The 27470-nt window shown below is 30.8% G+C and overlaps 1 protein-coding gene across 1 annotated transcript in view; it reads right to left on the reverse strand.

The window, feature by feature from the left end:
• Nucleotides 1-12642: 12642 nt before the first annotated feature.
• The window catches only part of LOC127712177 (somatomedin-B and thrombospondin type-1 domain-containing protein-like), a 56328-nt gene continuing 41500 nt past the window's right edge, over nucleotides 12643-27470 (reverse strand). The window contains exon 4 of the mRNA XM_052218475.1: nucleotides 12643-16435. Within this exon, the coding sequence (XP_052074435.1) occupies nucleotides 16141-16435 (295 nt within the window). The 3' untranslated portion in view covers nucleotides 12643-16140. The remainder of the gene's footprint in view (nucleotides 16436-27470) is intronic.

The raw sequence follows: 27470 nt of genomic DNA on the forward strand, positions 1-27470 counted from the left end.
AATCGATGCCTCGTGTAGAGAGCGACCCCATTCTGCATGTTAAAGAACTGTGCAACATCTCTTTGCGAAGTTCGTTGGTCTGTTGTAAAGTAATATGTCTGCCTATCCAACATATCATAAAATTTCCAGTATCAGTCTATGATTCTCTTTGAAACTTTGAAACTTATCAATCCACTTTGCAGAATCTACCTATTGGATTTATTGTTAATTTATTTTCTCCGAGAACATGCATGGAATATTCGCCACTGAATGTCAAGCAAATAACAATCAATCAATCGATTTGTACGTATTCAGGATAAAGACGTTTCAGATCTATTTAATGGAACCATAGCCCGGATCTCCAGGTTGAAAACAAAATAAAAAAAACAAGCAAACAATAAAAAAACATTTTTTTAAAGAAAAGTATTACCCGTTTCTTACCGCTTTTCAATTAATACCTCTTGCTCATGCTTGTGTTCCCATTAAACCCGTAACTTTATAAATAATTTTTTTTTAACGTCACTTATAAAATAAAAATTATTGAATAAATAAAATTAAAAAAATGTATTTGAAAATAATCAGTACTACAGTGACAATTCCCCCGTTAAAAGAACTCGACCTTTGTTATATTTATTTATGCGAGTGAAATAGACAATTCATTAATAAAAATGCTTACGGTGTTAATACAAATGTTATTATATCTTTTAAATATCATGTATCCTAATGTAAGTTCCAATTTTGGAATCATATTTCTTCTGTACTTTTGAAGTTTAACGTAAATCGCTCATCTGGGAAGACCCATGGGGTGTGCTCTTTTGGCTCTGAGACACCGATTACAATTTATGGTTTAGCGATTCCATTTTTCTGTTGACAGTAATTTTAATCACATTTATTTAAATATAGAGAGAATAGTAACTCAATACTGATTTATATACCATCAATCAAGTCAGTTTTTCTTTTCTTTCAGATTTTATATGACCAGATGTAAACTACAAAGAAATTCACAAGTACGTCCTCAAGTTTTCATACCTGAAAAAAGGGATATCTATTTGATCTGTCAAGACTTATTATAATCAGTGACAAGTCGGTATCGTTTCTGAACTATAAGTACACGTTTAGTGTAAACTATAGATTACTTTTTAAGAGTATTTTAAGATTGAGAAAATATCTATGAATGAACAGTTTTCCCATATGATCGTTTGTATTACATAATATAAGATATGCGTCAAACAGAAATAACCAGTGGCGGATCCAGAATTTTTCATAAGGGGGGGCCCGCTGACTGACCTAAAAGGGGGGGGCGGTCCAGTCATGCTTCAGTGATTCCCTATATAATCAACCAAATTTTTCCCACAAAAGGGGGGGCCCGGGCCCCCCAGGGCCCCCCTGGATCCGCCTATGATAACTGCATTAATTATAGCCTATATATACGGACAGTGACATTACTTTATAAAAGGTCAATGCCACTATTACCTATATGATACCATAGATATTCTTTATAGATTGAAAATGACACTACTGGTGTGGATGGACAGTGACAATGTCTGTAGTTTGAGTGTAACACTATCTGAACAGATGGCTGGAATCTCTTTTTGATAAAGACGTTGCAAAGAGCCCATATATCAAATATATAGTTATCCTATTTATCATAATAAGTGAGAAATTCACATGACAAACATTTTTTTTTAAATTTCAAGTAGTCGCTGAACCATAAAAATTAGGTCAGGAAAATGGACATATAACAGACGGAATCTTCGTAACATAAGGTATCGATCTGCATACAAGGTAAGAAGCATCTACAATGTAGGTCTTCTACCTTCTGGAATATAAAGCTTTATAAAAATATTTTTACACCGCCGCCGCCGGATAGCATCTCGATGTCTCGCATTCTGCGACTTTCGTAGCAAGCCTAAAAGACTGACAGTGATATTACAGTTATAATGAACAATGAAATAACCAACATGGACAAATGTCTCATTGGCCTTTTAGATGTAAAATTACATTACAATTATAATGAACAATGAAATTACCAACATTGACAAATGTCTCATTGGCCTTATAGATGGATAGTGACATAACGGTTGAAATGAACATGGAATTACAAACATGGATAGCTGTCTAATTGGCCTTATAGATAGACACTACTATTACAATTATGATGAAAAATGAAATAACCAATATGGATAGCTGTCTCATTGGCCTTATAGATGAATAGTGACATAACGGTTGAAATGAACATGGAATTACAAACATGGATAGCTGTCTAATTGGCCTTATAGATAGACACCACTATTACAATTATGATGAAAAATGAAATAACCAATATGGATAGCTGTCTCATTGGCCTTATAGATGGATAGTGACATAACGGTTGAAATGAACATGGAATTACAAACATGGATAGCTGTCTAATTGGCCTTATAGATAGACAATACTATTACAATTATGATGAAAAATGAAATAACCAATATGGATAGCTGTCTCATTGGCCTTATAAATGGACATTGGCATATCAGTTATAATGAACAATGAAATTACCAATATGGAGAGCTGCCCATTAGCCTTATAGATGGAAAGTGACATTACAGTTATAATGAACAATGGCATAACCTTTATGGATAGCTGTCTCACTAGCTTTTTAGATAGACAGTGCCATTACAGTTATAAATGAACAATGAAATAAACAATATGGATAGCCGTCTTATTGGACTTATAGATGGAGTGACATTCACCAGTTATTTCAAACAATAAAATTTCCAACATGAATAGCTGTCTTATTGACCCTTATAGATGGACAGTGACATTACATTTATAAAGAAACAATGCAATTACCAATATGAATAGCCCCAACATTACCTTGAAAAAATAAACAGTACCATTATAAATTTTATATTTGATTACTTCATAATGTTTTAGTCAAGGAATAAAAAAAAACACATACAAGAAAAGGTAAATTCAGGTTATTATATAAGTAAAACCATAGATATAATAGCCATAGCTATGGCTATTATATCTATGGTAAAACATAGCTTAGAGGGTTATAGATTGGATAGTCAAGAAACATGTTTTCAATAAGGTAAAGCACAGGTTTACGATGTTTTTTAGACGATAAACAATCTGCTCTATCAATTTCTCAGCTGTGTATTTTCTTTGGAAAATTCATGTACCAAGTCGGGAATATGACAGTTGTTTTCCATTCGTTCTGTTGGTCGATAAAGTCTAACTTTTGATTTTGTCAGTTTTTATATAATTTTGAAATATTACCTTGGATTTTTTTTTTGGTTGTTTGTTGTTGTTGTACTTTTCTATTCAACTTTTTACATTGAATACTTTTTTTTATTGTCTTTTAAATAAATAGTGTTTGCTTTGTAAGTTTTTTTTTATTGGTTCATATGAAAGGGTAACATTAATCAAAGTACTGAAGTACTGAACATCGGATGACCGCAAGTTCTTGTGGATGGTCAAAAGCACTTGTCACAGAAAAAAATCACATCTCTATACCTGAAACTGAGGTTAATGTACAGAGATATATTTTTTCTGAGACAAGTTCTTGCGTGGATGAATAAATGACAGGAAATTCAACCTCACCGTAATAACTATTATATTGTAGTGATACAAATCAGAATACGCTGGTTTGTTGTTATATATTATATTAATATAACAGTTACATATATATGTAATTTTCATCCATTTGTATATCATTCTATTATACTATTCTAATAATAGTGCAGTGCAAGTGCATGGTGGACACTCTTCTGTAAAAATTCGATTTTTCTAAAAGATTGAATATGAGTAGGCATTCATATTTTCCCGCAAAAACTATTACAGAGTTACCGGTCCTTGGCGGGATTCTTGAGATATTCTTCCGCATGCTTTAACACAATTTTTTGGTACGTGTGCATAGATATTATCAATGATTTTTTACTTATATATATATATGACAAAACATTTTCATATTATTAATTTATGTTCTAAACAAAAATATTTTTATCAGTATTCATTGAAGAGATGTATTTATAACAAACGATAAGGAATGTTAGTTTGCACTCGTTAATATCCGCGTATTTATAATGTTTATAGATCGGTTACAAACCCAAAACGAAAATTATATTACGTAATGGAAATCTAGGCGATAGCAATACATCGGAATGCCCTCACGGTCATCGCGATGTAAAAATTGTTACCTGCTGAATCTTGTGTTAAGAGTAGAATAAAATCATTATAGATACCAGGATTAATAATTTGTACGCCAGATGTGCGTTTCGTCTTCAAAAGACTCACCAATGACGCTTGAATAAAAAAAGGTAAAAACAGAAAATAAAATACTAAATTGCAGAGCATTGAAGACCTAAAATTACAAAAGATTTTGATACAGCTAAAGTAAACTATTCTCGATGTAGAAAATCCTTAGTATTTCGAAAAATTCAACGTTTTGTTAACAGTTAATATATATGAACATATCAATGATTATTCAGGTCAACACAGAAATGCTGAATACTGCATTTTACCCTTTCCTTTGTATTAACCAATAAAAATGGGAATTGTTTACTTCATCATCAGATATATTTAGCCTTTTGGTAATAAGTATGGCAATCAATGTTGAAATATTGGTTTAGAATAAAGAATATGAAAGATGGTTTACTGTATGATACCTATATGTGTAACAAAAACATGTTTACTAATAATATTAAATGCTGGTATTCATCCATACATTACATTTTTAAAAAGCTGAATATTCATAATTTGGAGGTAAAGCTTAACTTTTTTATCAAGTCAGTTAAGCAAAAACTTTGTAATAGTTTTGTAAATTTTGGAAAACAAAAAGAACAGATACAAATAGTAGTAAATGATACTTATTTCAAACTAAAAACTTGTTTTTCGAAAGAAATGTATCTATCTTTAAACAATTTTCATATTGAGAAGCGCCACATGTAAAATCAGAATCAGTGCCCATGATCTCAAAATAGAAAGAGACAGGTATAAAACTTTATATATAGAAAGAGATAAGAAATGTACCCTTAATTTGGTTGAACATTTTATTATTAGTTGTCCAGCATACAAAGATGATAGGGAGATATTTTTCAAGGAGATAAACAGTATTTGTCCTAATTTTTCATATCTCTCAAATGAGGCAAAATTTGTTTGGTTATTTACAAATGAAAATTTGCCTGGCTTTAAATATTTAGGGAACTATATTATTGAATGTTTAGATGTTAGACGAAATGTAAATTAATATATGTAATAACAATAATAATTGTAATGATTTTATGGTTCTGGTCCTGCCTAGAATTCAATGTACATGACTTATATAAAATGAAGAAATATATGTAGTTCTATCATGATAACATCTATCTGAACTTTTAATATTTCATTCTAATGTAAAAAAAATGTTTTCTGTTACACATCACTATGTATTGTTTTGTGTGTATACATGTCATGCTGCCCATCAAGGGCCCTTGATTGGAATAATAAATATTCTTATTCTTATTCTATTATGACAATCCGTTTTACTATTTATTCTAACTTCAAGATATCTCATATGAGATATAAGATATCTCATATGATATATAAGATATCTAATATAGTCTAGTTTTTATACGGCCGCAAAAAAAAATTTGTGGTCGTATATTGGTATGACGTTGGCGTCGTCGTCGGCGTCGTCGTCGTCGTCGTCGTCGTCGTCGTCGTCGTAGTCTGAAGACACATTAGTTTTCGCACTCTAACTTTAGTTTAAGTGAATGGATCTCAATGAAATTTTACCATAAGGTTCAATACCACAAAAGAAAGGTGGGGATTGATTTTGGGGGTTATGGTACCAACAGTTAAGGAATTAGGGGCCAAAAAGGGCCCAAAAATAAGCATTTTTGTAACTTCCAGACATAACTTGTGTGTAAGTGTATGGATCTCTCTGACATTGTACCATAAGGTTCCATATCACAAAGGGAATTCTGGGATTGATTTTGGGGGTAATTGCCTCAAAATTTTAGGAATTGGGGGCCAAAAAGGGGCAAAAACAAGCATTTTTCTAGTTTCATGACAATAACTTGTGTGTTAGTGTATGGATCTCTCTGACATTGTATCACAAGGTTCCATATCACAAAGGGAATGCTGGGATTGATTTTGGGGGTAATTGCCTCCAAATTTTAGGAATTGGGGGCCAAAAAGGGGCCAAAAATAAGCATGTTTCTAGTTTCCAGACAATAACTTGTGTTCTAGTGTATGGATCTCTCTGAAATTGTACTGCAAGGTACCATACCACAAAGGGAAGGCTAGGATTGATTTTGGGGGTAATTCCCTCAAAATTTTAGTAATTAGGGGCCATAAAAGGGCAAAAAACAAGCATTTTTCTAGTTTCAGGACAATAACTTGTGTGTAATTGTTTGGATCTTTATGAAATTGTACTGCAAGGTTCCATATCACAAAGGGAAAGCTGGGTTTGAGTTTGGGGGTAATTGCTCTAAATTTTTAGGAATTTGGGGCCAAAAAGGGGCCCAAAAACAAGCATTTTTCTAGTTTCCAGACAATAACTTGTGTTCAAGTGTATGGAGCTCTCTGAAATTGTACTGCAAGGTACCATACCACAAAGGGAAAGCTGGGATTGAGTTTGGGGGTGATGAATTATAAGGGGGTTCAAAAAATTTGGGGGGGGGGATTTTTTTTTTCTTTTTATTCTTTAAAATTTTCCATTTTAAATTGGTTATTTCTGATTTATATATAAAAACAAATAATAATGATATGGTTTGAATAGGTAAATTAAAAATTTTTAAGTTCTTAGACCAACTTCATTCTGTGTGAGAAACCTATGCTGTGTCAAATATTTAATTACAATCCAAATTCAGTGCTGTATCAAGCTTGAATGTTGTGTCCATACTTGCCCCAACTGTTCAGGGTTCGACCTCTGTGGTTGGATCAAGCTGCGCCCCAGCGGAGCATTTTATAATAAGATATCTTATATACTTTATAAGATATCGTATATACTTAATTAGATATCTTATATACCTAATAAGATATCTTATATACTTTATAAGATATCGTATATACTTAATTAGATATCTTATATACCTAATAATATATCTTATATACTTTATAAGATATCTAATAAATTATATAAGATGTTTCATATAAATTATATAAGATGTCTCATATAAATTATATAAGATATCTCATATAAAGTTTATAAGATATCTTATAAAGAAAAAAATATCAGATATCATATAATTTTCTTTATAAGATATCTTATAATAAACTGTTAACACAGAGATATGTCTCACCTTTTTGTACTTTTGATAATGAAAATGTTGAAATTAAAATAGCAATACTTTAACATGTAAGATATGCAAATATTCAAAGTCAATGAACCATGACTGAAGGTACATGGCAAAACAATCTCCATGGAAATGAGATGTGCCAATGCTAATACAACTGCATACCAAATACCATAGACTTATCATAAGTCATTCCCTTTCAACAAACCTAAACACAAACATTGTATAAGTTTCAAAGTCAATGAACCATGACGAGGGGGTGGGGCTATATAATCTCCATGGAAACGAGACTTGCAATAAATTTGCATACCAAATATCATTGACTTAAAATTATCGGTCCATCTTAAACTGATCTAATCACAAACTAATACATGTAAACTAAGCAAAAGTTTCAAAGTCAATAGACCATGACTGAGGGGTCGGGACCAAATATTCTCCATGGAAATGAGATGTGCCAATGCTTATACAACTGCATACCAAATGTCATTGACTTACCACTAGTTGTTCCCCTTGAACTGACCTAATCACTAGCTAATAAATGTAAACTAAGCAAAAGTTTCAAAGTCAATAGACCATGACTGAGGGGGCGGAGCCAAATAATCTCCATGGAAATAAGATATGACAATGCTTATACAACTGCATGTCAAATATCATTGACTTACCACTAGTGGTTCCCTATAAACTGACCTAATCACAAACTAATACACGTAAACTAAGCAAAAGTTTCAAAGTCAATAGACCATGGCTGAGGGGGCAGGGCCAAATAATCTCCATGGAAATGAGATGTGCCAGTGCTAATACAACTGCATACCAAATATCATTGACCAACCACTAGTGGTTCACCTTAAACTAGACCTAATCACAAACTAATACATTGTTGAAACCACTGACGACGCCGGAAACAGCATACCAACGTCTCACTTTTTGACTCTGTCAAGGCGAGACAAAAACTAGATATATAAGATATCTTATATATTATATAAGATATCTCATATAATATATATGATATCTCATAAAGTATATAAGATATCTTATAAACTACTAGTATATAAGATATCGTATAAACTATATGAGATATCTTATAAAGTTTATTAGATATCTTGAAATTAGAATAAATAGTAAATCAACTTGCCATAAGTAAGGTATGGTTTGGTAGTTTGACAGGAGGAAGATTTACTGCATAACAGATCTTATGGCTCTATTTGATCACAAGATTTGGTGGGATACTTAGCTAATAATGTTCATATATCATTTATCTAAATAATAAATGTGCACCTATTATGTACACAAATAGATAAAGAGACTTCATTGTGCAAAAGATAGCTTTGAAGTGTCAACTGATAAGTAACAGAATTAGTTTATTTATTTACATATGGTAGTCCTTGGAACACTTTTGACCAAATGATAAAAAGCAATATAATAGATGGTTATATTACTAACACAAGACAACACAGAAGCAGTCTTTGTTCCTACAGGCTAAAATATCAGTTACTACATGTACTGTACTTTTACTTTTTATGATTTATTATATCAGTCATTTAATTTTCACAGTTTTATACAATGTTTGGTTACTGCATGGTTTTATAGTTAATTGGCCCACAGATTTTTTGAAAGGATGTGTGTGAAGTAAAGGTGAATAGAAAAAAATAATAAAAATACCCAATATTATAAAAATGAGCAGGACAAAAATGTGGGCTGTGATCATGTTTTCCTCCATTTTAAGCCTGTAGGTAAACTCTTAAGAAATAAATGGGGAATGTGTCCATGGGACACAGATGATGCAACCGCTTGCATATGTTATAAAGGGACATAACTCAAGAACTGTAAAAGTGACACTACCCAAATTTGTACTTGATCTGAGTTTTGTGGTTATAAGCATTGTGTATACATTTCGTACTATTTAGTTGAGGCAATCTTGACTTAAGTTAGAGAACGGAAACAAAATATTTAGCTATTTTTCCATTTGTAAAGGGGCATTAATCTAGAACAGTAATAGTGACGCCACCAAAATTCAAACTTGATCTTTGTTTTGTGGTAATTAGCATTGTGCATAAGTTTCGTAACATTTGGTTGAGGCAAACTAAAGTAAGAGAACGGAAACGAAAAATTAGCAATTTTTCCATTTGTAAAGGGGCATAACTCTAGAAAGGTAAAAGTGGCGCCACCAAAATTCGAACTTGATCTGAGTTTTGCGGTAATTAGCATTGTGCATAAGTTTCGTAACATTTGGTTGAGGCAAACTAAAGTTAGAGAACGGAAACGAAAAATTAGCAATTTTTCCATTTGTAAAGGGGCATAACTCTAGAAAGGTAAAAGTGGCGCCACCAAAATTCGAACTTGATCTGAGTTTTGTGGTAATTAGCATTGTGCATAAGTTTCACAACATTTGGTTGAGGCAAACTAAAGTTAGAGGAGTCAGAAATGAAAAATTTAGCAATTTTTTCGATTTGTCAAGGGGCATAACTCTAGAACTTTCATAACTTTTTCCTTGGTCAACTCATACTTAAAATCAGCATACAATTCTTATTTGATTTTTGTCGACATAAAGTAAATATTATCAAAATTTGAATTATTCAAAAGATAATAATTCTTTATTACATTTGGGTTTATTACCCTATGAAATATTTACAGTATATGTGAACTGTACCGAGTTGACATTGTAACATTAAATTCCAAGCATGTCACAAGTCTTAAATCACCAGATACTAATTGAGATTTACTAATTAATATTTTGCCTGTATGAATACATTGTATTTTTATGGGTGAGTGAAATTGAAGGATTGTGAATGCGTTTGTCGGATCATTAATTGTGTTAATGAGCTGATTTGGTTGATAACAATGACAATCAATTATTTTCTGGAGATGTAGATAAGAATGAACTATATTAAATATAACCCACTGTGCTTATCTACTGTAAAAAAGGGTGAAAACAGGTTATTTACAGAGATCTGTACTTGTGTCCTTAAAAATACAAAGAATAATTTATTACATTTTCAGCTATTTGAAACATTATATTAAAAAATATATACCTTCAAAAGAAAATAGTTCTGGTTAAAAGTCTGTCAAAAACAGATTTCACAACTACATGTAAATTAAAAAATTCACTCTTCCTTACCATATCAATGACTTCAAGTACAAACATTAATGCCTTACATTACAAGAAATAATTCAAATAAATGGGGAATGTGTTCATGGGACACAGATGATGCCCCCTGTTTGCATATCATATAAAGTTATAAAGGGACATATAACTGAAGAACGGTAAAAGTGACGCTACCCAAATTTGTACTTGATCTGAGTTTTGTGGTAATAAGTATTGTGTATAAGTTTCATAACATTTGGTTGAGGCAAACTTAAGTTTGAGAACAGAAACCAACTTTGGGACGTATGGACGGACGTATGGACGGACAAGGGTAAAACTTATTGCCCCCTCCGCTATGGCGGGGGCAAAAAAATTTCCAAAATCATCCAACCCTGTTGTTTTTAATGGAGTTTTAATAAGTGCAGGGTTTGTTCAAGGAATCCTCTAAATTTTCCACTGGATATACATGTATCACATAATTTATCTGTGTAAGTAGTTGCATCTGATCTGTTTTTAAATGGATGAAGGTGGTGCAGTACGTATGATCCATGTATGTTATCTATGCAACTATAACCTTACAGTTTCCACAAGACATGAGGAACAAAGAAACTGACAAATACGTCAATGGGTTTGAGGTCTGCTGAAAAGTTGCAGTTAACAGAAACAAAGGGCGAGGTCAAATTTTGCTTCATCCAACAAAGCAATCCATCTTATTGTCTGGCAACTTCTGATTTTTTTTTCACTTTTTTTTTATTGTGTAGTTGTTCCTGATCAACCTTTTTGCTTGATGTACATTAACATACTTGAACTTAAACTGAACAATAAAGCCACTTTCCTGTAGTATAATAACTACAATAATGGTTTCTATGTCAATAAGCATGTGGTCAATGACTGCAATCATTCTTTAATATGGTGTTGTCTAGTATTGTGTCTAATGTGGCCTGATTTTGTGGAGTCTTACCTCCAGCATTTTAGAATTTTTTTTTGGAACGATTGATTTTTTTCGATCTATTTTTCTTTGAACTGAAATAATAGTGGGAGGGTTAAGAACTCATAAAACTTTATCATCCCCCATATCAGTGATTCTTTACGTCAAACCATCATAAGTGGTGATTTTTTTTTATTGCCCATTCAGGACTAATTCTTGAAAGTGCATGTCTAAATTCCAGTCATTTTTAACCGGATTTTCGAAATAAAATCGGTTATTGATTTGGTGATGAACGGCGGGCGGGCGGGCAGGCGACTGCCAATCAGTGTCTGTTCATTTACATGAAAATGCTTTGAAGAAATTTTTTAAATTTAGATATGTTGTTTCCTGTGACTAAATGAAGGTCAAGTTCAATTTTCATGATTTTAGCTTTTCTCGTTGTTCAGTTAATAGCCCATTCCCAAGAATTCATTTTTTGATGAATTAATCCATTTCTGTACAAAGGGAAATAACTCATTTTTTGAAAGATTTTTAAAAGACATTGTGTTAGTGATAAATGACATTTTGGATTTTTTTTTCTTTTCTTGGGTAAATTGTTTGAAGAATTTTGTGGAAGTTTGTTTGTTATTCTGTATAAACTAATTTTCTGAATGCTATATATATATAATTTTTTTTTATGAAGTGAACTTCTTTAATTAGATTATAATCTATTTTTATTAAATGATATATTTCATTACATTACATTGTGTAGATAAAGTTGATAGATAAGTTGCAGATCTATATTAGTTTGTGACAAATGAAAGAAAAATTATTTGGAACTAATAATTATATTTGATTATAATTTGAAAATAGATATACATTGTGTTACATCATATCTAATTTTAGAGAACTATTTTTAGGAAATAACTCAAAGTTATTCCATGTACCAGTAACGATACATTTTTTGTAACATCAAAATTTTTTTATAACTATTTTAAATAAGTCATGTGTGTTATAAAGATAGATGTCACAGTTGTTATGTGGTATTTTATTTTTGTTGTGTGTGTTAATGTTTAATTTTTACATGATCCTGTTTGGGGTTCAGATTTGCAAATATCATTTTCATTATTAATTAGATAAAAATCTATTATAAATATTCAATCACAGCTATTTTAAGCTTAGATGTTGTGTCCATACTTGCTCAACTGTTCAGGGTTCGACCTCTGCAAGAAAATCCGGTTTGCTGTCACTGGACAGCCTCTTGTTAAGTGCTTGACTTACATACATATGTCCATTATTATAGACTGTATGCCGACTCTAGATGTCTTGATTTTGTCTGCTTATGAAGTAGTGTGTCTGTTACACAAACTTCTTGTTTATATACATTAGCAGAAAATTTAAAACAAGTATGAAATAAATGTATTTATTACTGTTAAAAAGTCCATTTAGTGTATAAAACTGAAATGCTGAGTTATTTACACAATATATAACAGGACAGAGGCTAACATCTACCCCTATATGTATATATGCTAGACATGCTAGTATAAACAATGGCATCAAAAATTTTAGAGAAAATATTTACAAATATCTGTACAAAAGAATAATTCTAGACCATAGATGTACAAGACTTGCTACACTGCACATGACTACACTATATAAAAGATAAAAGTCTATCATCACTCCTTAAATATCTTCTTGATATTAAAATAGATAAAATACAATAGATTCTGTTCACTTTTGAAAGAATATTAGGGGTTACCTTGAAAAACTTCTTAATGATGTAGCATTTCTGTATAAAGTCATAGGCATGTCAAAATTTGGAAATCCATTTTCGTGAAGTTTGATAAAATGAATGAAGATCAAAGGGGAAACATACAACATTAAGGGGATTTTCCAAACATGTGGGATAAAAATGTGTGCCTCTCAGATAAATTGTGTGGGATTTGAGAGACTTGAAATCTCAAAAAATTGAGAATGAAAGTGAATTGAAAAATGCTATGTATAGAAAGTTTATACTATATTCTCTGTATTTCCACTTTGAAGACCATCTTTTGGCCTTTCCCCATAATGTTTACATGTCATCCTTTTTTATCAGCATTTGTTGTCTTCACCCTTTCTATAAACTACACATATCCTCTATATATTTTCTTACATTAATTTATCACCACCCTTGTATATGCCTAAACTGTTGGAAACCTGAAAGGTAGCTTAGATAGAAAGCTCTTGATTTATCGGTATATAGAATGTCGCCTTCATATCAGAAACTCAACATTAAAACCCTTTTTGAAGTATGTGCACAAACAATGTTCAAGCAAACTACCATGGATTTCCTATTTTTACCTAAAGAATGTAGTTGACGTTCATGCCGAGTTCATTATTTAGATATATGTGACCATAAACAGATAATCACCCATTATACAACTATGGTATCATAGTGATATTCAAGCTATTGATAAAAATCTACTACAAACATCATCAACAAAATGGTCAAAAATTATTTCAAATTAAATCCTTGTTCATATATATATACATTGATAGCAAATACATGTATATTACATACACAAAATCTCAAATAAACAATTCAACTTCTTTTTTTAACTACATTTTCCTTGCCACTGACATTTCAGGAACCCATTTAAAATTTAATATAAATTTCATCAATGCCATTATCTAGTAAATTTTAAATATTTTACATTGGCTAAATTGGTAAAATTTTAAACTCTTAAATTCAAACCTGTTAACCAATGGTTAATTTGAAGAAAAAAGTCACATTCAATATTTTGACTTCACCATTTTACAAAAAAAGAAGTAAAAAGAACAAGTTCTTTGTTGACAGTAAAAAATGAGGAAAATATTTTAATTTTAAAAATGTTCAATTTCTATGATTGCATCAAAACAGATGGTGAAATCATCAAATTGCTGTATTTTGTGATGAAGTATGTAAACTAGACAAAAATAACATATTTAACATAACTATGAGATAGATCTGGCATTTGATTAAACAAATTCTGGCTATAACTCAGATCTAAAATTTCCTTTTTATGTATAAAAAAAGATGTCAATGTATCAATAAATTGTACAATTAGTACTGAAAATACAAGACATATATTGCTGCATTATTATAAAGTTTAAGCCAAAAACCATCATATAAAGATGCTCATTAGATATGAAACTTCATTAAATGTTTGTGACTCACTGAAATTGATAAAATGAGAGGCAAATTGTACACAAAAATCTTCAGGGAATCATTGATATATAAAACAATCATACCTACTTGTACTTACAGTTATGAAGTTATTTGTCAGACAACTTGTACACTGATTGTGAAAGTATGTTAGCAGACAACTTGCACAATGAGTGTGAAACAATGATAGTAAATATCTTGTATGCTAAGTGTGAAAACAATGTCAGAAAACTTGTGCATTGTGTGTGGAAGGTACATGTAAGCCAGATAACTTGTACACTAAGCTGTGAAAGCAAATAAGTCATACAACTTGCATACTGAGATGTTAAGTTATGTGAGTCAGACAACTTGTACACTGAGTTGTGAAGTTATGTGAGTATATCTCAGAATTTAACATTAAATGTGGTATATGAGCATGCAATATAGGTTACATACAGGTACATTAAACATTGCTATATATATCACTCAAGCCTACATCTAATGTGATTCTAATTAATAAAATTATAAATAACAGACGTAACCTAATTACTGCTGCTTAAACTTAATATGATTGGACATATAGACCAGTTAGCAAAACCAGTAAGATTCACATTCACAATTTTAAGATGACTTATCTATGACTATACAAGCCAATGATGCTGCAAAAGACACACTGACAGTTATTGAAATTATTATAATTTTCAACATATACTCTCAAGGAAAATGCACATATAAAGAGAAAATTACTGGCCAATGAAAACTTCATGGTGAAGCTTTTACATTACCATAGCAGATGTAAAACATTACTACAGCAGAATAAAGTATTTTACACAATGCAAAATGTATCATCTAAAGTGTTTACAGATATGTTCAAATTCCATTCTCAGCGAACAATAATGTGGTTCATGAATTTTTGTGCTGGATGCTTGGATTTAAAGTTTATTAAACGTTGGAGCTAAAAACGGCTTATGTCACTAGCAGTTTGAGAATTTGAACATCTTTATTACTTTTACCTTAAATGTAAACAACTGCAGTTCTCCAAACATATATTAATAATTGTCTTCAAAATTCATACATTCATAACTTTTTATATCTATATAAAGACTCATCCAAAATTGCCTTACTATAAAGATTATCAGTTAATAGTCCATTATAGGACAATAAAATCTGTTTCTATCTTTTCAACATTATTGTGTAGAGAAAAAGTTGGTTTTTAGGTGCTAAATTGATGTCATGATTTAGATTTCTGTTTTCTGTGTACAAAGTGAGAAACAAACTTAATTGCATTAGTTGCATATATATACTTAAGTATGTTCTGCCTCTCTTTTTCAAGGGTATATATCTTATGTTTTCTGGTCACAAACTAATCACAACAGTAGCACTAAATTCTGATAGGTTATTTGTAATATTTGTAGCAAACGATACTCAATACATGATATATATGACTTTAAAATGTCTGAGTAAAAATAAAAGAGGATTATCATAAATCTTATCCTTATTTTGATTAATATACAAACAAATAACAAAATTAATAAAATACATTGTAATGAAATATCCTCCAAAAAAAAAACCAAAAAAAAACATGATTTAAAAAAAAATAAAAAAATTCAGATGCGCAAAACTCATTACAGTTAAAACCATTCAACCAATTTGACATTCAAGTACTAGTCTTCAAGCATCTCAAGTACACTGATCTATTTTTCCTTAAGATGAATTCAAATACAAGTTTCTTAAAACCAAGAGCTCAGATGAAGATGAAATCTTTGTTTTGGTGAACGTTACAGGTGCAACCCCTATCAATAGTTTTCAGCTCCCATTTTCCACTGCAGTGAGGTACATCAATGGCTCTCCAGCGTGTAATCTTTCCGGGTACACCATGTCCTTTGCATCTCATTCCAAAATGTTTATGCATGGCAAAAGGCTGACATTCGGCACAAACTTCAGCATTAATTTTCAGCACATTAGCCCAGCTATGATTTTCTTGTGTAGTATTGGTACATTTACTGGAGGATTCTGTTATTTTGTAGGTTCCACAGTATCTGTAAAATAAAATAAATCGATATACTGGTGATCAATACATAAGAAAACTAGAATAAACTGCTTCGCTAAGCGCAGCTGGATACACCCGCAGAGGTTCAACCCTGAACAGTTGGGGCAAAAATGGACACAATATTCAAGCTTGACACAGGTCTGAATTTGGATTGTAATTAAATATTTGACATATTAAAGGTTGCTGAATAAATGTATTCAAAGAACTTGAAATTAGTTATATGAATTGAAATTATATTCAATTAAAGATTTCTTGCTGTTGTGCAATACACTGTGCTGTTGTGCAATACTAAGTAAATCTGTTGTCAGACTATAAACAAATAAAGTTCAATTTCTTCTCAATGTCATATTTGAAATTTATGAAAATCAATAGGGAGATTACATCAATAGCTATAAATAATTCACCAAATTTTCATGAGAACTGATGAAAGCATTTTTGAGTTATTGTCGAAAAACTGGAAAATCCCCCCTTTTTTAATGAATAAAACCCTATAACTCAGAAATGTAAAATCTAAAATTTATAAAATTCTAAAGGGAGCTTACATCAACAGATATAAATAATTCACCAAAGTTTCATGAGAACTGCTGAAAGCATTTTTTAGTTATTGTCAGAAAACTGGAAAATCCCCCTTTTTTATGAATAAAACCCTGTAACTCGGAAACATAAAATCTAAAATTCATAAAAATCGAAAGGGAGCTCATGTCAATAGATATAAACAATTCACCAAAATTTCTTGCAAGTTGGTGAAAGCATTCTTGAGTTATTGTCGGAAAACTGGAAAATCCCCCCTTTTTTAATGAATAAAACCCCAAAACTCGGAAACGGTAAATCAGAAATTTAAAAAAAATGAAAGGGAGCTCACATCAATAGATATTTCTTCTCAATGTCATATTTGAAATTTATGAAAATCAATAGGGAGATTACATCAATAGCTATAAATAATTCACCAAATTTTCATGAGAATATAAACAATTCAATAAAGTTTCATGCATATTGGTTAAAGCGTTTTTGAGTTAATATCCGACATGTTGACGACGGACGGACAGACCGACGGAAGGACAGACCGACGGATGGACGGACAGACGGTCAACGGTATACCATAATACGTCCTGTAAATGGGCGTATAAAAACAGCTATGATAGTTCATGTAATCAAAGAGCTATCCTTATTTGAAGATGCTCTTTATTCAGTCAACTGACCAGAATGCAGATTTTTGAAATTATCTTGTACAGTAATTATCAAACAAATTCAATCTTTAATCAATAAAAACTTTAAAGTACCTATTTTATTCAAAAGATTTTTTTTCTTAAAACCAATTTTTTTCAGTATTTTCATTTAGATGAATTTCAAATCTGCATATCAGCTGTGTTCAATAACGAAATCATAATGTGTAATCTATACCATAAGCTTTTAAAAGGATAACTACTAGTTGGTCAAGTCTGTTTGTTGAAACAACACAAAAAAATCTGTGTCTGATTTTGGTTGAAAAATTGAGCAAGAACATTCCATTTAAAATTAACTAAATATATAACCACTTCTTGACTGATGGCCAAATGGACAGCATGACCTATTGCTACCATTATAGCATCCATCTTCTGTTAATGTTTGACACTGATATCTTTTCCCAGAAAACACTGACCATTAACTAGAACTAATAGGAATAAAAGAAGTAAGAAGACTCCAAGAATGAATTAAAAGCCTACACCAACAAATATAGACAAAAGAAAAAGACAAAAGGACAAACAACAGTCCATTTAACACCTGAATACAGAAAAAACTAAGATTGTGCTACACAAACCCCACCAAAATCCATGGGTAAACTCATGTGCTCCAGAAGGTTTCACAAGTGGAACCAGTCATGTATGGAAGGTCCTTGGATTTTTGAAAAAAAATTGCACCAAAATAATTTGTCTTTATAACTTGTACTGTTTAATATGAACACTTATATAAGCAAATGTATAATTTCAATGTTTTATTAATGAATCATTTTTCACTTCTTAAAAATCAATGATTTTGCAATTCATGTAATTGTCTTGACAAGTTACAAGTACCTGACACATATATAAAACACCATCCAAAAAGAAACAAATGACCAATATAATGCAAGCTGACAAAGAAAAATACTTGTAAAACTTTAAAAAAAAATCATAAAAATGCATACATAAATATAAAATAGGATCTGCATTAACTATAAAACCTTTCTATGAAAAAGATGAACATTTTGACATTAATTTCGAGAGAAAGACTCTTAAACAAATTGACTTAAGTAGCTAAAAAAAATTTGGGTGATCTAAGGAAGAAAAACAATTTTTTACCTTTTTATTGTATATTTTACTTATTAAATGATTTTTTTTACATTTAAGAGGTATATAATACTGTAACACTCCCTACCTGTTCTTAATGAGCTAATTACCCAGGTGTGACTACACCTGTATGAATTGGAACTGGAACAAAAATATAGACTAAAGTACACCCTTAACAGTTGGAACATCTGGTGCCTTGTCAACTTTTAAAGTTCAATTTGTCTATTTTTATTGTTATTATTTAAAAAGGTGATAAATCATTAATAAAAGTACATAATTGATTGGAGGCCAATATAAAATGCAAAGGATGTAATACAAAATTAAGTACCAGTGTGCCTAATATCTTAATCAGCAGAATATAAAGTAATATATTAAAGGGACCAACAATAACATAGCTATTTGAATATGACATAAAATCCTAAGCTGTTGTAATTTGAAGCTGTCCTATGTTCCATGCACCATAGAGAGACATTTGTACACTATGCTGAGTTTCTGGTATACAGTATGATTTGTGTATCTTACAAAAACATATTGACCTTTCTTTTTGTCCTTCTTTGAGGTTAACTATCTCATATTTTACAAAGTGTAATGACCTTTTTACTTACAATATACAAAACTCAATCATTCAGAGAAGAAATATGAGACTTTTCACTTACAATTGACACCCTGTGGTTCTGACATAATAGATTGGTAAACGGTCATACCTTAAAAGATCTGACATAATGGATATAAGTAAATGGTCACACATTCAAAGATTATGGAGACATCTTGTAAAACGATAATTGATATGAAAATTGCCTATCAAAAAGTGACTCAGAAAAGTGTCAAACTAACCACCACAATTACACAATTATCTACCCTGAATCTGATATTTTGTTATTTCTGTAAACACAAATGGTTTCAGGAGGAACATTAACTTAATTCATAATTTTCATTTAAAACCTTCTTTTGTTCATAGTACAATACACTTATAGAACCAATGTTAACATGGGCCTTCAATCAGGCAGATGACCTTAAAATATCTGATTTGTATATTTTAAGCTCAAGTGATTATTTATTTCTTGATGTGTGTGTGCATATTATGCCAGACTAAATTTTGCCTCTGTATAAATTTGTGCTTATATTCCATCTTGAAGGTTGATAACTTGATAATAGCACTTACACCATACCATCTGTTTTTTTTTCACTGACAGAGATAGTGGGGGAGTACTCAATAAGCTATATGTGTATGTATCAGATATATCAGTGGTTGTCACCTACTGTTTTTTCCTTGCTACTACTAACTCATTCAGTGTGTCGGTTTTTAGTATGCCATATGGTTAGAACCTTTTCATATAGTCAAGGACTTAAGTACCTTTTAGATGTCTATTTTTCAAATGGTATAAAAGAGTAGTTAGGTTGCTGTCATAGTGACATTTATTTTATATCACTCATTATACTCATACTATTTGTTAATGTGTATGTATATTACAAAGACTATAACTACTTCTTTCAAAGAAAATAATAGATAGGCCAGACGATATTACAACAGGACACTTTTCTTTGTCATTACTAATTACCAATTTTAGCTTCCAAAAATATTTAAATAGCCTTCTAATTACTTATGTCTAAAAGTTGATGTTTATTTTTATAACCTTACATTAATTTCTCTACATTATGTCATTTTCATGTTACTATAGTGATCAATATTTTAACCTTAAGGTGTCTCTAGCATGTTACAAAGTTTGTTCTGACAGAATTTGACCTAGACATCCTTATTGGAAGAAATTATAACATTAACATTATTTTGTACAATCTAGAATTCCTAGATGTAAATATATTTATCTGAGTCTACCTTAAATTTTGTTAAAGATTAAATCTGTTACTACTTCTAGTGCTATTAAAAACGAGACTGAGACTTTTCACAAAAAATCTTACCAGATAAAAGTAATTCATGTACAGTATATAAATTACTACCTATTTTAATCGTGAGATCTTTTGTTTAAAGATTTGCAGGCCTAAATCATTTGACCTTTTCTCTGTCCAATTTGAAGTTCCTACATTATGTGACCTTCCCTCCTAAATAAAAATGTCAAATATCACTGCATTTTCAATAATCTTAAATAAAGTAAATTTGTCCTGTTTATCTTATATAACAAGAACACTTTTATATTGCACTTCTAATGCTTCCAACTGGCATAGCATCTGTACAAAAAATGGTCGAATGTTGAAAGTTTTACAGATTTTTATGTAGCTTCAAGGATTACAAAAGCTTATTTTTATTATAATTTTTGTCACGTTGTCCAAAAAGTGCTACCAAACCAGTGCTTCTGAGCAGGAGATCTTATTGTAGGACTAAAGGACTGACAATATTCAAGGCATTTAGTGGCATTTTTTTTTTCTCACCTTTTACAAAAGAAGTGTATTTAAACAAAACAGTAAATACTAGACCTTTATCAACATAAAAGTAACAGAAAATTAAGTCTGAAAAATATTATTAGTAACAAAACAATATCTACTATTACTGAGAAATAACATTTGAAAAAGTATTTGGCAGATCAAGTGATTTATAACTGACAGTAAAAGTGAAATTGTACCCTAGCAAGATATATAGGTTAGTTGGACACCTAGATTTTTCATTGTCCTTACTTATATAAATAACCCAATATCATATTTCAATACATACAATGATTTTTAAATGTTTATTCAATCAAATAAACCACAAATTAGTGTCATTTCAGGACTTTTACATATGTTTTCTCACATTCTGATCAGTAGAGGCATTCAATGTTTCTAAACCTAATCAGTGGCGGATCCAGAAATTTTCATAAGTGGGGGCCCACTGACTGCCTAAGAGGGGTCCCGCTCCAGTCATTCCCTAAATAATCAACCAAATTTTTCCCACAAAAGGGGGCCCTGGCCCCCTGCTTAATCTGCCTCTGCTAATCACATTTAAAATGGAATGCCAAGACTGCCTATGTCTTAAATCCCTGTCCAATATAAAATTAATCTATTCCAGAAGCTTCTCAAATTATTCTGTAAAGGAACCAAACACTGCATATTTCTTCTAAATAATTTATTATCTATTCAAAATGCATCATATATTCTAATGTCTATGCACAACTCAATTTGCATAAATGCATTATTGAGAGACTTAATGTATAATTCCATCCATTTTGTAATGAAAGGTATTATTTCTAATTTCTCTAGACATTGTATCTATCCATTTCATAAGGATCAATATGCAGTTTATTCAACTCAAATCTACTATAAGACAACAACTCAGAAATGTAAAGTACCCCTTGGCCCAGATTATTAGATGAAGTGTTATCCTAATGCCCAAAATGAAAAAGTTTACCTTTAGGTATCTTTGAAGTATACTTATATAGATATTCATAAGTATTCCCTTCAAATCAATTGTGTTTTACTCAGTGCAAATCCCTCATTATCAGTGAGGGTATGATTGGTTCTGAATAACAATAAATCAAATACTTCAAACAAGAAATGACACATGAGGACTGAATGAGTGAGTGTTTTGACAAACGACAAACAGTGGGTCCAAAGTTTTGTGGTTCCTTCTCCACTCCTTTTTGTCTCTTTTTCTGCTACTGATCATGTTACTTCATATCCAGTTTAGCCCTATTTATAACTGTCTTCTAGATGATCTGTTAAAAATTGGTTTTATCTCTCTTTCTGATTGATTGAATAATGTTTTAAATTCAAAAAGGATATACCGGGGTATATAAAGTATATGTATTCTTCATAAGTTAAGATGAGAACCTAACAATAGTGTTAATTAAGTTTGTGAAAGGTGAGTGATCCAGAACTTGACAGATACTATAAAATGAGTGCATAAAGATGTTTGCTGCAACATGCAACCTATGTATCCCTCCTAAGACAATTTACACCCCTGCTACCCTAAATTGTGTCTTGCTGTTTTTTACATCGGATGACCGTGAGGGCATTCCGGTGTATTGCTGTCGCCTAGATTTCCATTACTAACTTTCGTGTTGGGATTGTAACCGGTCTATAAACATGATAAATACGCGGACATTATCGAGTGCAAAATAACATTCCTTATCGCTTGTTATAAATTCATTTTTTCAATGGATACTCCTAAAAATATTTTTTTTAGAACATAAATTAATAATATGAAAATGTTTTGTCGTTAGAAATATATATATAAGTAAAAAATCTTTAATATCTATGCACACGTACAGAAAATGTGTGTTAACGCATGCAGAAGAATATCTCAAGAACGTTTGCAATCTCCCATGCAGAGTTATCGATCCTCGCTCTCTCTCAAGGACCGATAACTCTGCATGGGAGATTGAAAGTTTGGCGGGAAAATATGAATGCCTACTCAAATCCAATCTATTAGAAAAATCGAATTATTACAGAAGAGTGTCCACCATGCACTTGACTGCACTATTACTAATATAGTAGAATAGAATGATATACAAATGGATGAAAATTATATATACATGTAACTGTAATATACAAATATTAATATAATATATAAAAACAAACCAGAGACATACTGATTTGTATCACTTCAATATCATATTTATTACGGTGAGGTTGAATTCCCTGTCATTTATTTATCATCCATGCACGAACTTGTCCAAGAAAAAAAATATATCTGTACATTAACCTCACTTTCAGGTACATATATGTATAGAGATGTGATTTTTTTTTCTGAGACAAGTGCTTGTGACCATCCACAAGAACTTGCAGTCATCCGATGTTCAGTACTTCAGTACTTTGATTAAGCTTTAGGGTGACATATGATATCTAGAAATTGATGGTACCATATTTCTTAACTTTTGTCTATTAATTGTCATATTTATATTGTACTTTTCTTCCATGTTAACTTATCCCAACCCTCACAATCCAATAAAGTTGATTTGTTTACACATTTCTTGAGTTGGGACTTATGTGCATCAACCATTAAATCTACACAACAAAAGGAAACATCTAAATAAACAAATGAAATAAGACACAGCAGAAAAATCAATTTCCTATTTTCATAAATACATTACAAATGTCTAATTTTGCATAAGAGTTGATTTGTCAAAGGATCTAACGAAACTAATTATTCAGCTTCCCACCAGAATTTCAAAATTACATGGATTTCTAATTGTTATAACAAAAAGGCATTAGGCAGGTGATCTGGATAAATTAGATCTAGAAAATGAAAATCACACTTCCAGAACTGTGAGAGATGAAATCACATTGTTAGAAATGTCTTTGATCTTCAAATTTGTTACTGTTAGTCATAATTCACATTAACCAAACAATGTAAATTTGAACAGGCTGCATGCGGCAGACACTATGCATAAAGAAGTAAGAGCAACATTTCTGTTGTTATTGCTATTAGCTCCTCCATTTAAATTTAGGTTGGTACTTGGAGACAGCCAATAATTATATATTTTGTCAAATCTTAAAACTTCTTAATATTTTGGAGTCTCATGTTTTGATCGAAATGAACATTTTGGTTTTTTTTTTAATATTTATCACAGTATTACAGATTAGGATAATCGAATAATTTCATACTTCCCAACTAGCTATATAATAACTTGTGAAAGATATTTTGGATCTAAAAACTTTCTGTATTCACAGATCTAGAAGTACATTAACAAATCATGTTCATTTCTGTATGATACAGCACTGACTTGAGAAAAGTTAGCTTTCTGTATTCATACAGTGCTGACTTGAGAAAAGTTAGATTTTTGTATTCATACAGCACTGACTTGAGAAAAGTTGCATTTATGTATTCATACAGCACTGACTTGAGAAAAGTTAACTTTCTATATTCATACAGCACTGACTTGAGAAAAGTTAACTTTCTGTAGACAGCACTAATTTGAGAAAAGTTAGCTTTCTGTATTCATACAGTGCTGACTTGAGAAAAGTTGCATTTATGTATTCATACAGCACTGACTTGAGAAAAGTTAACTTTCTGTATTCATACAGCACTGACTTGAGAAAAGTTAACTTTCTGTATTCATACAGCACTGACTTAAAGAAAGTTTACTTTCTGTATTCATACATCACTGACTTGAGAAAAGTTAACTTTCTGTATTCATACAGCACTGACTAAAGAAAAGTTTACTTTCTGTATTCATACAGAACTGACTTAAGAAAAGTTTACTTTCTGTATTCATACAGCACTGACTTGAGAAAAGTTAGCATTCTGTATTCTTTCAGTACTAATTTGAGAAAAGTTAGCTTTCTGTATTCATACAAAACTGACTTGAGAAAAGTTTACTGTCTGTATTCATACAGCACTGACTTGAGAAAAGTTAACTTTCTGTATTCATACAGAACTGACTTGAGAAAAGTTAGCTTTCTGTATTCATACAGCACTGACTTGAGAAAAGTTAGCCTTCTTTATTCATTCATCAGTAATAATTTGAGAAAATTTAGCTTTCTGTATTCATACAGAACTGACTTGAGAAAAGTTAGCTTTTTACATATTTACTTATCAATAATTGCCAACTACAAACACTTTGAGGTTTGGGAATTAAAAAAGTTAATCAAAATCGCTGATCTATCAAAAATTCTTATCTGACAAAGTATGGTGTTTATCCAGTAAAAGTCAAACACCAGCTGCAGACACAGAAGTTTCAAAGAAGCACATGTACTGACATATTTTCAAATCAAGCAATGACAAGCATCAAATTTTTTTTTGTATCTAGAGTATCGACCATCTATGACAATTTTGAAATTAACAGCGACTTTATTATTCAAGACTGAATGGTTATGATTATTTCAAATATTAATGACATAATTCTATTTCTTTAGAGGACACCTGTAAAAATATTTTTCATGACTGAAAAAAGATGTTAATGGACCAGTGTTGATATTATCTGAATAATTTCTTAGCCAATACAATCATATAGTTCGTTTTATTTTTTATAAAAATATGTTCCCAAAGAATAACTTATGCATTTAAGAGCAAATTGACCTTATTAGAGTAGTGCTTGAAATTTACTGACTGATGATTCACTATGCAACCTCATACATGTGTCAAGAATATTATTACTTTTAAAATAGTACTTTAGCATATTAAAATTTGTCCTTATAATGGATAATTTTATACTTTATTGAACTTTCAGACACCATTTTCATAATTATTTCATTATAAATTTGATACTTTTTCTGAAATCTTTCATCAACATAACCTTTTGGGATTTTAAGACGAAATATAATAAAGCCACTATTTTCTGATAAAGCAATAAACATTTCTGTTGTTAAATCAAATTACATGACTTTTTACACGCTGTTGTCACTGAGTCACTCACCCTAAACAATGAATTACATAATCCACAATAACACTTTCTTCCAAATAAGGCTTTTTAATAGATCCTCTCTTACTGAATCAATATCTTTATCAGCATGTGTGACAGATTTTATTTCTCCTTGCTGAAAGAACCGAATTCTATCTCACACTTTAATCTCAAATTTTGTCATAAAATTTCACAATTTGATTTCAAAATTGCAAATCAAGTTTAATATAGTGTAATATAATTATGGGTATATCTCTATAACAACGGCACCATGTACATTTAAAAATAACTATTACAAACCATGATAAACATGTTTTATTATTAAAGGCATCAAATGAAATAAATTACTAAGTATGATCAATTGGTTAAGGTTCATTATTTAAGAGCCAAAGTGACTGGGTCAACAATAGTTGCCCTTAAGTAATCCTTATATATTCTAAAAATGCCTGTGCTTATATGGTGTGAGAAAGAGCAGCCCAACATTTTCAACAAGTAGATTATTTGCATAACAACCAGTCTTGCCAAAAGAACTGAATGTTTTCAAAGACTCTGCCAGTATACAAGATATAAAGATAACAAACAAAGAATTTGATAGAGTTTTCATAAATCCCCAGACATGGCACTATCTATTTCTGCATTGATAAGATAGGCAACAAATTAGTTTATTATTGATCTGGCAGACAAAACTTTCATTATTTACATCATAATTTGCAAACTGATTTATGTTCTATGAATCAAAATTATTCCAAATCATGTAACTGTGAAATTTCCGGTGCTTATCTTTAACTAGTTGAATAATGCATGAAACTAGTTATTGATAGGAATACAGTTTGTTCTGTCTGACTTGAGCTAATCAAACTTTTCAAGTTCTAAAATAGAAAGTGTGATAGTCCTATAATGGGACCATCCTTTTCTCTGTAGTTAATAAAATTTGATCACTATCAGTCTACATTTGAATTCAAAATGTAGTTAAATTAAAGGTGGGAAAACTATTATGCAATTCCCTTGTTGAATACTGACTGAAAAATAGCAATATCAAAGTTACTGAATATTGATCAAAAGAAACCAGTTCAAAAACAAATCTGTACTACAAAACTGTAATGAATTAAATGACCACTGTCAATCCATGATTTGATGTCTTAAAATTAAATTCAGTCAGCAAAAATGGTAAAAGATAGCAAATTAAAATATGACAACCAATAGTTTACATTTATTTAATGCCCATCTAAATGAAAATCAGGGATTGTTTTGCAAGATTTTGAACATAGGTCAAATCTCTCATTCTCCAGTATAGCATAGGCTAATTGATTATTTGTATGTTAGGCCATTTATAAAAATGAAATTAACAGCTGTGCCAAAAGTGCATGATATACCCTTATTATGCATATCGAAATTGTTGTAAAAATAAAATGGGATATTTAGAAGGCATTTAAGCAAATGAAATAGCTCT

Source organism: Mytilus californianus, unplaced genomic scaffold (genome assembly GCF_021869535.1).
Source record: "Mytilus californianus isolate M0D057914Y unplaced genomic scaffold, xbMytCali1.0.p SCAF_8, whole genome shotgun sequence".
In the NCBI taxonomy this organism is placed as follows: domain Eukaryota; kingdom Metazoa; phylum Mollusca; class Bivalvia; order Mytilida; family Mytilidae; genus Mytilus; species Mytilus californianus.